The sequence below is a fragment of the Acyrthosiphon pisum genome, chromosome X, assembly GCF_005508785.2.
Source record: "Acyrthosiphon pisum isolate AL4f chromosome X, pea_aphid_22Mar2018_4r6ur, whole genome shotgun sequence".
In the NCBI taxonomy this organism is placed as follows: domain Eukaryota; kingdom Metazoa; phylum Arthropoda; class Insecta; order Hemiptera; family Aphididae; genus Acyrthosiphon; species Acyrthosiphon pisum.
Genome location: NC_042493.1, coordinates 37,695,337 through 37,709,871, shown reverse-complemented (window position 1 = coordinate 37,709,871; position 14,535 = coordinate 37,695,337). Strand labels below are relative to the sequence as shown.

General features: G+C 31.7%; 1 protein-coding gene across 1 annotated transcript; it reads right to left on the bottom strand.

The window, feature by feature from the left end:
• Positions 1–9,393: 9,393 nt before the first annotated feature.
• On the bottom strand, positions 9,394–10,759 carry LOC103309138 (zinc finger protein 62-like). Its single transcript, XM_029485106.1, has 5 exons — positions 10,732–10,759; positions 10,547–10,672; positions 9,944–10,483; positions 9,623–9,734; positions 9,394–9,496 (listed from the first exon to the last, which is right to left on the bottom strand). The coding sequence occupies exons 1-5, from the start codon at positions 10,757–10,759 to the stop codon at positions 9,394–9,396; spliced, it is 909 nt and encodes a 302-aa protein (XP_029340966.1).
• Positions 10,760–14,535: the final 3,776 nt, after the last annotated feature.

Below are 14,535 nucleotides of genomic sequence, written 5' to 3'. Positions count from 1 at the left end.
GGGATAAATTTGGTATATTTGGTACCAAATGTTTGACTGCCGGCTATTTACTAGCATTTGGTCGGGCAGCCACTTGAATAAAAAGAAAATGGTGTTCAACCTTGGACGGGATAGGTTACCAATATAAAAATAAATAATGATACGGCTTAAATAATTGACAACAATATATTATGAAGCACGACAAATTTGCGTATGTTGGCCGAGAAAACGTCTCTTCCCGATTCAGCGGTGGCTCACAGTGGTCTGAAACGTAAATTTACACGGCAAAAACCCTAAATTTTTAACTTAACTTTTTTCTTGTTTTTTAATTACGATATTAAAACATGCATCCCAAGGAACCTTAAAATGAAATTCTGAGTTCCTATATTCAATTTAACGTGACTTACAGCGTTGTCCGTACATTGTTTTTATAGTAAAATCGTTATTTTATCGAAATATTTACTTTTTTTCTTGGATATTTTTCTCGCATTAATAATTTTTGTTTATAACTTTTAATACAATTAATTTGAAGTTTCAATACCTTAAAATAATTAACAAATATAGAAACACATTTTTTAGTTTTTTTTTTTACGCACTTAAAAGAAAAGTTTCAATTTTTTTATGTTTTTTTTCACTTTGACAGACTTCTTTTAAAAATTACTCATGTTTACCATATATTGAATGCATATAACACGTAAAGAAAGTTCCCAGCTATTCAAAAATATAATTTTGGTTTGCATCTGGTTATGGATATAGTGTACAGAAATTATTTATTTCAAACAAAACTTGATAATTATATCAGCAAAAATATTGTTACCTTTATTAAACGATATAGGTACCAATGTACCATTCAAATACAAGATAGCAATATTTAAACACTTATTGGAATCTTATATCAGTTATATCTTATCTATGTAGTATATTATGTACTTGTGTTGTATTATATTTATAGACTATATAGTTAGTTAGCTATCTAGTTTTCGGTTATCTAGTGTAGATAATAATATAGGAGATGTAGGTAGTAGCGGGGGTAGGACACTTCTCGGCGGCAGGCTGATAATAAAGAATCAACCACTCCAGGTCCGCAGTAGGGGCAAGTATCTGAGAAAATATGAAATTTTAACGTTTTCATTTTTGGTAGCACTGAATTTGCTATGATATCACGTTTTATTGTTATCTCAATTACATTAACGTATTTTTTTTGTTTGTCTTTTGAGTTTTTGAGTCATTTGACTAGTGACGAACTGACTACTAGTTACTACGCGTCTACACTACTACTTGTTATATTCTGTGCAACAACTGAGTGCTGACAATTGTGCTATTATTGTAATATTCTGTGCTTATACCGAGCATTTATTTTGTATTTTTTGTGCGATTTATATTTATATAATCATCATGGTGTATGTGTGCCTTGTGAAAGGTTGTATAAATTCGTATAAGTACACCGAGAAGAAGTATAAACTGTTTAAGTTCCCTAATGATGAATTTATGTAAGTAGAACGTTAGCTATTAAATTAATTTTGAATGTTAGGAAAACTTTCCGAAGAGGCACAAGAAGCGAGGAATAAAGACTACAAGAATATAAGGGAACACCACATAAGAAAAAAAAAGACTTAATACTAATGAAGATTTGCTCCATATGCTTCTAGTCTCATCTGACCCTTATATTTCTTCAATGAGAAATGTACACGAAAAATATATGAACAATTTTTCGGAAGATGTAAAATCTCTTTTAGTATTGCCTCAGGCCTCCGAAAATAATAATCTAAACATTCTAAACCAATCATTTTCAGATATGGAATTAAGTGATTAAAAAATAAACTGAGTACTGGTGTAAATACGTAGTTATAAAAAATTATTATATTGTTACCATGTTTTCGTTTGAAATAAATAATTTCTGTACACTATATCGATAACCAGATGCAAACCAAAATTATATTTTTGAATAGCTGGGAACTTTCTTTACGTGTTATATGCATTCAATATATGGTAAACATGAGTAATTTTTAAAAGAAGGGAACATAAGCCCCGACCCCGATCATTTTAGGGCTTCGGGAAAAAAATGTTGCCCTCCCTAAACCCCCTGACCTGCAACTGCCACACCAAACAAGACCCCTCTACCCCCCCCCCCCCACCATCCAAGGGTGAAGATATCGGGGAAACAGTTTTTTGGGCATCTAGGGCGCACTGGGAACTGATACCCTCAGATTTGGTTCCCACTGTGCCATGGACGCCACCGGGGATAAATCCGCAGTAGAAGGAGATACTGGCGAAACACAGAGACCGTGGGAGCCAGCGTACCCACTGTGAAGGTGTATAGCAACACAGAACGGTGGGTTGAAGATGTTGTTCGAGAAGGCGCTGGCCCTGGAGGGGGTCTGCGACAAACTTCGCAGTGACTTGCGAAACTGGCGATTCAAGAGCTACTTTCGGTGATCAAGGGCCTGAAACGTAGCAAAGAGAAAGTATCTAGGGTCTATAACGTTGCGGCAACAGGCGTTAAGAATATGGAAACATGTCTAGAATCAAAACGGCAGCCGCCCGAAAATGCCCAGTACTACGGAAGAAAAACCCCAGCATCGACGAAGCACACCCTAAGCGCTGATGAAAGCGTGCTGGCGGGAATACGGGTGATTAGTTCCACCCTCGTCGAGCACAGCGAAAAGATCGAAGCCTTCGCCGCCAAGTTGGCATTAAATAATTATTGAGAAAATCGAAAAACGACCTCTCTAAAGTACCATTTTGATCCAATTTGCTAAAGGATAAGGTACTGTGGCGGTATACGTTGAAATCGAAACACTCCTTCTGGAAGAAATTTTGTATACAGGATATAAAAAGAAGAAAAAAAAAATAAACACCATTGTAAAAACAATAGCTTCATCGCTCAGCTCAGAATCTAAAATAATGCAGTCTTCTGTGACTAATTTAAAATTAAAATGAAAATTATATAGTATACAAATAAACAATTAATAAGTCTTTTTGAATAGATATTGTAAAAAAAGTTGCTTTAAGTTAAAATATTATCGGATTATCAATGTCTACTAAGTCGTCTATAGCTACCAAGTCTTTATATTGTTGGTCAATGTTCAGAGTGGTTGGATAATATGAAGAATTTAAAAATATTTTTCAAAACTTCTTCTGGAAACTTATAGTCCGCACAATACACTTTATTTATTTTAAGTCCCAATCGTATGGTGAAGATCGAATAGGTCCCATACGATTTCTCAACTTGTTTTTAACTATGGTCATTTGGCTGAACAACCTTTCTACGTCTGCATATGACCACGGTAGCACAAGAATATGTTTACTTAGCTTACAAAGATCATTAAAAAGATTATTTCCAGAAGCATCGACACAATCATCAACTTCTTTCCAAAACTTGCTGGTATTTATGTGCTCAATCCGTTTTATACTAGTTAAGTTGTTCCACTGATGATTCACTTTGTCCATATTCTGTGTATCATATTAAAAAAAATCCATCAAAGGTGTCAAAGGTTCCTTAACAACAGAGCATTTCTTACTGATACCAGAGATACTTTTTCCAAAATATTTATGTTTTTAGGAAATCTTTGCTGAAACTGTCTCAGTAAGACTTTTAAAAATTGAATCTATCATAAAACTTCTTGGTCCTTTTTGAAGGTATTTTTAATGAGATCTTCAAATTCATTGCTAAAAACTATTTGAGGAATAACATAACTATCCATGTTGGTTTTTAGTGGATCTTTTCTACAGTATAGATTTCCAAAACGTTTGGCCACTGAACGTACTAACAATGTTAAATCACTTAATAACTTGCATGGATCAGCATTATTAGATTCAAAAGATTTGTTCACCAACTGGATCTCTAAAAGTATTAGGTGCAAAAATGTTAGATATGCCAAATTGTTATTGTCATTATACATTCCAAACAACATTTCAGCAGTATAACATTTGTCCTGTCTCACAATACTAAAAAGAGTTTTCAACTCAACCCATTACTTCAAAATACGCCCAACAGCAGTTTCAATCGATAACCATCTAGTATCACAAAATTTCACAATCTTTCAAGGGTTATGATTATCATTAAGTGGTTTAAATAAGTTTCTGCATTGAGCTTGGCGTAACGTTGAATGGGCAAACCAATTATACGTTTATTTTATAAGAAATTCAATTTTTCTTGGATGTGTTTCACTACCACCAGCAGAAATGGCCAACTGCAGAGAATGACATACACAGGGAATATGTATGAATATGGGTACCTCAGTTAGTCAAGCATTGTCACTGCCTATGCCATCCATATTTTTCACATCAAGTCCTTTATTTTTAAGAGTTGAAGTTACTGCTTTGCAATAGCTTTACTATATCATGCCTCAGTGCCGAAGTCGACTGGAAATTGTGTTTTTGATTCTTTGTTATATTTATCATATTTGTTATATTAATACGCCGACTTCACAGACTTGGCCACTGAAAAATGGGATGCAATATGATTAGTTTGCTCAAATTATAGTCATTATATAAGCGATATATTACGCAATTTCACTTACCTATAATAGAGCATATGAGTTGAGTTATAGAATATCATAGCCGATAACATATAATCTATATCTTGTATACTGTTCATGTACTTGAGATTTTCTTCAAACGTTTCAGATGGGGAGAATGATGTAGGTTGGCTGTTATTGAAAAAATGTATTGTGTCTATGGAAATAGTGTCTGAATGTTTTTGAATAGGGAGTTTTACTGTTATTAAGAATTGTGAGTAATGTTTAACTGTTTGAAATTTTAAAATATCTTTCGATTGTTTTTTGAGTAGTGCTATTTTTTTCCCCTATTTTTTTATCGTATTTAGAATTTACATAATCGGTTGCTATTTTGTTTATTGAGTTAGGATGTGAAGTTATAATATTTTTTTCAAGCCCTTCATCTTTTATATATTTTACAATATTACTATCGTTGGTGTATCTTGAAAATACCTGTTATTAAATATTGTTTAATTATTGTTATTTGTGTGATTGTAAATATATTATAAAAATTGTTACATTTACTTTTTTATTGATAAAATACTGAATTGAATCACGTTTAATGAAGCAACGCTTTCCATGTTTGAACCAAAACTTTTGAGGTAATAGTACAAACTAGTTGAAGTCATTAGTGTGGTGCTGGGAAAGTGCAACATTGAAGAAGCAATCGCCATTATTACATTCTATTAAAAATAAATGAATACCATTTTGTATTGATAATATTACAAAAAAATTTGTAAAGTAAAATTTAAGTGTCGGATTACCTAAAAAAGTCATGAATAGCTTACCGTTGGACGTTCCCTGGGTATATCCGAACCCTTTTTGAAATGAACAAAACTTAAATGTGATAAAAGAGTTTGTTCATACATAAAACTTTTATCACCAGAAAAAACACTTCATGGTAATAAATTTATACGTCTTCTCTTGTTCATCATAATTTCTTTCGATTCCCTATAGCAAATTAACTAAAAACAATAAAACAAAAAATTCTGATAAGTACATATCGCTCTGCTGTACAGTAGGCAGTAGCGGTTCGTACTACGAAAAAAATCTGGTATCAATAATCTATACACATAAGCACAATACATTTTTCATTAAAATGTAGATCAATGTTGTGAAAAACGGAAATTTTTACGCAAAATCTGTTTTCGAGAAAATTGATTTTGGTTTTTGGTGCAACTCTGTTTTTGTCGGCCGAGAGTACTGCTGAAATATTGCAAGACGCGTCAGACGACCACCAACCACCTGTACAACGGGTTGTCGAAAGTACTCAGGATGTGGGAGATGTCAATGGTCAGTGTAAGTATTGCATGTTTTATTTGCATGTCTACCGGGTGATTGCAGCTAGAACGGCCAGACTTCAGCCGTCAGCTCAGTGCATACGGGGTTTTTGATATTTTTACATGTTAATAGCAGGGATGATACCTGGAGACGTGTGTTATCTAATGCATAAGGTGTGGAATCGGTCATTATATTATTCGATTTTTAATTAAGTTATTAAAGTACTATTTGCATGGCCACCGGGTGATTGCAGCTAGATCGGCCAGACTTCAGCCGTCAGCTCACTGTGTACAGGGTTTTTATTTTTTTTTACATGCAAATGACGGGGAAGTAATTGCATGTTTTATAAATGGGATAATTAAATTATTTAAACCTCATTTTATTTTTTAGTGACACTTGTTTGTTTGTCGCCGCCCGAGAATGCTACTGAAATACTGCAAAACGCGTCAGACGACCACCAATCTCCCGTACAACCGATCGTCAATGTTTGCACATCAACAACCATTCATGATGACCCACCAATAGTTAAAGTTAATTACGCCAAACGTACTTTAAAATGTAAATTTAATTTTATATATTGTAGTTGTTTTGAACATTATTAGATGTTTTTTGCTGATTTTAGCTTTGAAATGCATTACAACACGGTCAAAAAAAATTTTCCTGAGATCCCATTTACCAAAACACATCTTTAATGAGTACCGAAACTATAAGAATGTGTTCGACAAATTGTTTTTTTCGGACTGTAAGTATTTAACCTAGTAACCTTTGATACATGTAAGTGTTAATTTTCTCCATGTACTTTTATAAGGATAACATTATGTTTTATATTTTAGTCTTACCTAACATACCACTAGTTAGAGATTATATTTATACAGAGGAAATAATAAGAAATGTGCAGAGTACTCGTACGATTATTGTAAAAAAAAGAAAAACTAAAGTTATGAAAAATAAGTACTATTTTAGTAATGTAAGTATAATGAAACAAATAATGCATTAACTTGTATCTGTTTCATACACCCAAATACTCAAATAATTTAAATTGATAACACGTGTATTTTACTACTTCCAGGATACAGTGAGAATTGTTGCTGCTGGCCTATCAACTGTCATCGGGATGTTTGAAGATAAAATAATGAACGTTGCGTCATTAAAATTATTTATTCAATCAACTGGTCATTTCAACATGAAGGTCGAAGATGTGTTAAATCAATCTTTGTTACTAGTAAACACATGTTGTTTTAAAAACAAATTAAAAGTGGACACCAAAATATCAACAATCTTTAACATTGTCAAAGATGAAATTGACATTAACAAAACCAGTTTAGTTGATAAGGTTATAAATTTAAATGGGAACCTAAAGAAAAAAAATAAAAAAACAATTAACATAGAAAAAAATAAAATTATGAAAATTATTAATGGTGACACATTCAATTGTCTAGTAAAATTTGAACAGTCTCTGTAAGTAAAAGAAATTATAATAACAAATAACATGACATAAAATTAATAAATCCATGTATACAATTTTTTACAGCTTATCTACAGTACCGATCAACGACAAAGATTATTTGGATATTAATTTTACATTAAATTTCAATGAGAAAGATTTAAATCCAATTAGTAATTTATTGTCAATGAATATAATTACTAATTGTTTATGGGAATTATTTGCCAAAATATCAGAGGATTATCTTTTTATAAACCAAAAATCTAAAGCTATACATACCTATTTAACGTTTGGTATGAAAACTACATTGTACAAAACTGATTACGAATCACTGTAAGTATTTGTTTAATAGTGTGTATATTTTAAAAAATCATCCATAAATAAATCTGTTTTGTTTTGTCATTTCTTTCTTATAGGAACCAGAATCCAGAAGTAGGTGCAATTTTACACGAAATATTTAAGAATCTTGTATTGTGCAGTAAATATAACATCATCAACAAATTCTTAAATATTTATTCCCAATATGAATATGCAGTGCTCACACGTGCTGGAATTTATATTTACGAGTGCTATGTGCTAATTAAATTTCAGCAGATGATGAAAGAAATGGATGAATTTAGCGACAATTTAATGTTTGATCTATACAAGATTCCGTAAGTATTGTGAAACAAATTATACATGCATGCCAATAATAATACCTTTTATACACAGGAGACCATTTATCAATGAAAACGAATTCTTGATTGATATGAATCATAAGTACTTAATGGTGTATACTGGGTTTGAGAATGAATACTTGGAATTCGATGAAGTCTTAACTGTGGCAGTGTACTTAGGCAAAACACATCAAACCCTAAACGTTTAACGGTATGCATAATAATATACATGTTTTACCTACTTATTTTAAGTTATTAAACTAATGTATTGATTCATATAATTTTAGGTCTATCACCATTTCAATGCCTTCATTTTAATAACATCCATACTCCATTTCCAATTAAATACAGATATTAATAAATTAAATTTTAAAAAAACTTTAATGAAATTGATTACAAAAGATATTATTTTTAGGGAACGTGATAACAAAAAAAAAGGTTATGAATATTATATAAATTACCAAAATCCTAATATAAATAAATTACTGTCCAGCAGCCAATTAATAACAATGGTACTTAATATAACTAACATAGAAATAACAAATTATTCGAGCATTTTTAATTTAGAAACTACTCTTTTAGGCAATAAATCACCGTATTTTAATACATCGTGTAAATACAATAACAGTTTGGATACCGAACAAATTACATTAAAAATGCAAAAAATTAAAAATTACACATACTCCTTGATTGTTAAAAATTTAAATATTGACCCAAATAAGTTCCATCTAAATTTTAATACCGAATTAGCTAAATATCGAAAAAGCCTGTATTCGTTGACAAATTATGTTAAGTTTCACAAATTTAGTAAAATCCCCAACCTCAACTGCTGCTCTACAATAATGTTGACACCAGGAATATCTGAAAAATATAGAAAAAGAAAAAATTTTTTGTCAACACATCAATTTTACAAAAGGTAAATGTAATACTTGAAAAAAAAAATATTTTGTAATTTTTGTATAATTATTTGAATTTTAGAAGGAATGGTGATCAACAAATAAAAAAATTAAAATATACAGTTTAAATGTTTTTAGTTATTTTTTTTTTACCTTACTATCCTGCTATATGAAAAATATATTAGTTGTACACGAAACTACCAGAGATGTTAGTCGGCAAATCGAAATATGCATAACTGTGTATTACACAGTGTGTAATATATGTGATATTTCTTAATTTTTGTAACATTGTCATTGCAAAATGGTATTTATTTATTTTTAATAGAATGCATTAAAGATGATTTGTTCGTCAATACTGCAATTCCCCAACGACGTTATTACATCAACAAGATTATATTATTATATTAGAAGTTTTGGTTGTAGAATGGAATGCGCTTATGCATTAAAAAAGGTTTTATTGATAAAAACTTCTAATACAAAACAGCATTTAATCAATAAACAATTTAATGTAACAGTTATTATAATTTATCTACAATCACACAAGAAACAGGTTCTTTCAAGATACAAGAATGTGGGAAACATTATAAAATGTGTACAAGAGATGGAGCATGAATGGTTTTTATATTTAAGTAAATAAATTAAGAACCCAGTATAAATAAATGAACTAGCATCAAAGTATATAAATCTGAAAACAGCCCTTTCAAACTGCAAATCCAAAAGAACATCGCTTCATCGACAAATCTGGAACAATATTCATTTAGTATTAATATTTAATATTAATTATTTATTTATTTAATTATTATAACATATTATATATTAATTGTATTATTATAACATAGTTTATAAAGAAAATATTATTTTAATTACATTGTCAAATGCCTTGCATAGTTTGATGAAACTTGAGATTTGGAATAGAACACGTACCGACCACTTTTGGTCTCAAAACTTTTGTCACCGAGGACCATACTAACAGGTATTGCTATAAAATATAAATAATAATTTAAATAAAAATAATATAGTATAAATAATGCATTTCTTACTTCAAAGTTTGCCATTGTCATGTTATGTGCTTTTTTTTTCTGTGCTTCGACAAGAATGACGGGCTACTAAATTCCATTCCACATATGTCACACTTATATGGATGGACACCATCGTGTGCATAATTATGATACCTAAGGTATCTCGCACAAGTAAATGTTTCTCCACATCTATCGCATTCATATTGTTTAGCCTCTGGGTTGTGTTTAAGGTTCCAGTGTTTAATTCTATTGGACAAGTCATTGTATGAAGCGTAGCAGTCGGGGCATTTAAATCGCTTCTGGCCAGTATGTGCCTGCATGTGCAACTGCAACTCTGACTTTCTTTGGAATGTTTTAGTGCAATATGTGCATGGGTAATATCGTTCATGCTTCATTGCATGTCTACTTAGCCAACTTTTGAACTTGAAATTTTTGGGACACTCAGGGCACTGATACAAATTGTCAGCATCATTCTCATCACCGTCATCATCATCTCCTTCTTTATTGGGATTATTCTCAAATTCATCACACATACGGTTTTTAGGTTTTTTTCTTTTAGGTGAAGCATTTGTGGTGTCTGGTTCACTTGAATGATTGGTTGTTGATGTGCAAACATTGACGATCGGATGTAGAGGTGGTTGGTGGTCGTCTGACGCGTCTTGCAGTATTTCAGTAGCACTCTCGGGCGGCGACAAACAAACACGTGTCACTAAAAAATAAAATGAGGTTTAAATAATTTAATTATTCCATTTATAAAACATGCATTACTTACACTGACTATTGACATCTCCCACATCATGAGTACTTTCAACAATCGATTGTACAGGTGGTTGGTGGTCGTCTGACGCGTCTTGCAATATTTCAGCAGTACTCTCGGCCGACAAACAGACATGTGACACTAAAAAATAAAATGAGGTTTAAATAATTTAATTATTCCATTTATAAAACATGCATTACTTACACTGACCATTGACATCTCCCACATCATGAGTCCTTTCAACAATCTGTTGTACAGGTGGTTGGTGGTCGTCTCACGCGTCTTGCAATATTTCAGCAGTACTCTCGGCCGACAAACAGACATGTGACACTAAAAAATAAAATGAGGTTTAAATAATTTAATTATTCCATTTATAAAACATGCATTACTTACACTGACCATTGACATCTCCCACATCATGAGTACTTTCAACAATCGGTTGTACAGGTGGTTGGTGGTCGTCTGACGCGTCTTGCACTATTATTTTAGCATCACTCTCAGCCGACAAACAGACATGTGACACTAAAAAATAAAATGAGGTTTAAATAATTTAATTATTCCATTTATAAAACATGCATTACTTACACTGACCATTGACATCTCCCACATCATGAGTACTTTCAACAATCGGTTGTACATGTGGTTGGTGGTCGTCTGACGCGTCTTGCAGTATTTCAGTAGCACTCTCGGGCGGCGACAAACAAACATGTGACACTAAAAAATAAAATGAGGTTTAAATAATTTACTTATTCCATTTATAAAACATGCATTACTTACACTGACCATTGAAATCTCCCACATCATGAGTACTTTCGACTAACGATTGTACAGGTGGTTGGTGGTCGTCTGACGCATCCTGCACTACTTCAGCAGTACTCTCGGGCAACATACAGCAAACGGGGTTGCCTAAGAAGCTGCAATCTAAAAAAAAAAAAATAAACATTTTTATATACTGCATTTATTAGTCATGGTAACTAATAAGTTACCAGGTTCACTTTCAGGTGATGCTGCAGTCATTTGTGTGTTGTCTGAGTATGTGCAATTTTCCTCTGAAATTAAAATATAAAAAAAGAAAATTAAAAAAAATCAAGTGCCTATGACTCTATAATATACAAAATTCAAAAAACTCACTTCTATTGTCAAAACAAGTTTTACAATTACATAGAGTGTTGTTGTTTTCAAAGTAGTTTCGACCATAAAATACTGTTATTTCTTCTCCCACATTGATCTGTCTTGTAGTAACAACTCCTGTCCTCTTTTTGTTTATGCATTTTAACACGGCATTTGAACGGCATGCGTGGTTACAAAATGCAGCTGGCCCGAGGAAAAGCATATCCTTTTTTAACCTACCGCTGTATATTAGTGAAAAGTCATTTTCTCCTGGATAGATGAATTCCTTTTCTATAAGGTATGTTGCACCTACCAGTCCCTGTATGACAGTGTCTATAATCAAAAATTACAACATGGTGGAAATTAATGGATTAAATTAACTGTTGTCAATGTGATAATAATTTTAATAAGTTTATTTTTCCAAGATCACATTATACATGGTTACAGGTTTTAACATAACTGACTTTTAAAATAGCTATTGGTCCAATTTATATTTTTTTGTTTATTACTAAGAGACCCTTGTGCTACATGTACAATATTAAAAAAAATATTCATCTAAATAAATTAGTTTATTTTTTAGAATTTCTTAAAATATCAATATTTTTTTGCATATATAAATGTGGAGCGTTATAACTTCTTTCAAATATTATTTTCAATATTATTTCTTAAATTAGTAGATTACTTATGTATGACTTTATTAATTTTAAAATATTAGCCCTTATCCTAGCATAGAAATAAAACAACATACCTTTTTTTATTTGAACTGTAGCTACCACTGACAGTTCATCATGAGTCTTATTTTTGAACCTGGTATTCTTTACAAATTTAAATGTTGATAGTTCACTTAAAGCAAATTTATACAGCTCTTCTTGATCACTCCAGATGGCATTATCTGATTTTGTGATCGGAACTAATGCGGTCATACCAGTGTTATGTGGTCGGACGCCTAACGCATCACCCAACATTTTTGATGTATAGTAGTCATCAGCTGCGGCCAGCACATGGGCATTCCAGCTCTTGGATGTACTAGAAAGTGCCATTGAAGGCTACAATATAACATATTACTTTAATAGTGTTAATTTGATATTCCAAAACATAATATTGACATTTTAATAGGTAACACATTAATAATAATAACTAGGGCACAGATTTATATGCAACAAAAATCTAAAAAATATGTATAATTATAAATTTTTATGAAGTTAACTGAATTAGATAGATCATGATGTTTATATTTTATGTTGTTTAAGTTTTAATGTGGGTTATGCCACTCAAATGTTGAAAAATATTTAGGTATGCTATTGCAGGTGGGTTAGTCCAACTCATTGAAAATTTGTTAATCACTTAAATCTGAATCTTTTTTTTATATAGTATATTAATATAAACTTGGTTACACCAGTACACCACAGTCCACAGAATATATTAATTTTTATTAGGGCTAGGGACTTCATGCCCTATAAAACCTTATAATATGCATGCATAAATGCCCTAAAGAGTCACTAAATATGCTATTAAAATATGCATTTAAAAAAACTAATATTTTAAAATATTTATTATATCTCAGGTCCAGGAAATCTATGTATTATAAAATCATATAAATAATTGTCAAATATGCACTTCTAAAACGAAAAATGGTCAAATATGCACTTATAAATGAAAAATGGTCAAATATGCAAAATATGCAACTATAAATTTTAAATTTAAGCTCGTATTGCTATGAAACAAATTTCTATATAACTTAGCTATGTTGTTAATGATTATTTAAAAACATGCAAACTCCTAGAAGTCCCGAGCCTTAATTATTATATATTATTATGTGTTTAAAAAGTCGATAAGTATGTTTGTAATTTTAGTACCAGATTATTATAAAACAATTGTAGGGAATGATATTATATTTTCAAACTTGGTCTACAATTGGGCGTAATTTTAATATTTTTCCCGGGCGTAAAAATTCTTACATCCAACTCTGGTATAGCCCCAGCCTTAAGTACACATTACGAAATGTAGACATTTATAATCAAAATTATTCTAGGTGAATTATAGAAGAATATGCATTTGCATATAAATCTAGGACTTATAATAACTAATAAGTAGTAATATAAAAATAAAACCTGTAATCTGCAATGGAATAACTGGAGTAACAGCAGTAAGTTGTGTCCGACGCGGTAGAGAAAAATGAAATGATGGATATTCATGTTATGACTAATGGGTAATGTACTGCTAATAAACGACTCGCTTGGTGGGGTCGGTTGCCGTCGGTCGCGGTGGTTGCGGGGGTTGCGGCGGCGGTGGTGGTGTCATAGATATTATGGGTATAAGGTAATCCGGCTGTTATTCAGCAAAACAACCATAGAATAATTATATTAATAGATAAGCCATACTCTTGAGGTCTGGACAATCACTACAATGTAATGAATAATGATCTGCGATTAAACCAAAGGTTAAACCCATCGAATTCGGCCGGTAAAATATTTAAAATGCACGATGTGTGTACGTCGGGTGGTGATGGTGGACGGCGGTCACATAGTTGTTATCGGTATGCGGAAATCCCGCATTTACTCCGGGTTATTTATAGTTCTCACTGAGAAGTGTTCTTCGACTATTTAAAGTCGGAAACGTATGTAATCTAATGATACAGGTTTCAAGTCAATCTCACAATTTTAATTTTTTTTACATGCAAATGACGGGCAGGGTAGCTGGAGACGTGTGTTATCTAATGCAGAAGGTGTGGAATCGGTCGTCCTATTATTCGATTTTAAATCGATTTATTAAATTATATTTGCATGTATAGCTGCAATCACCCGGTAGACATGCAAATAGTTCTTTAATAATTTAATTAAAAATCGAATAATTGTGCGATCGACTTGAAACCTGTACCATTACATCGAACACGT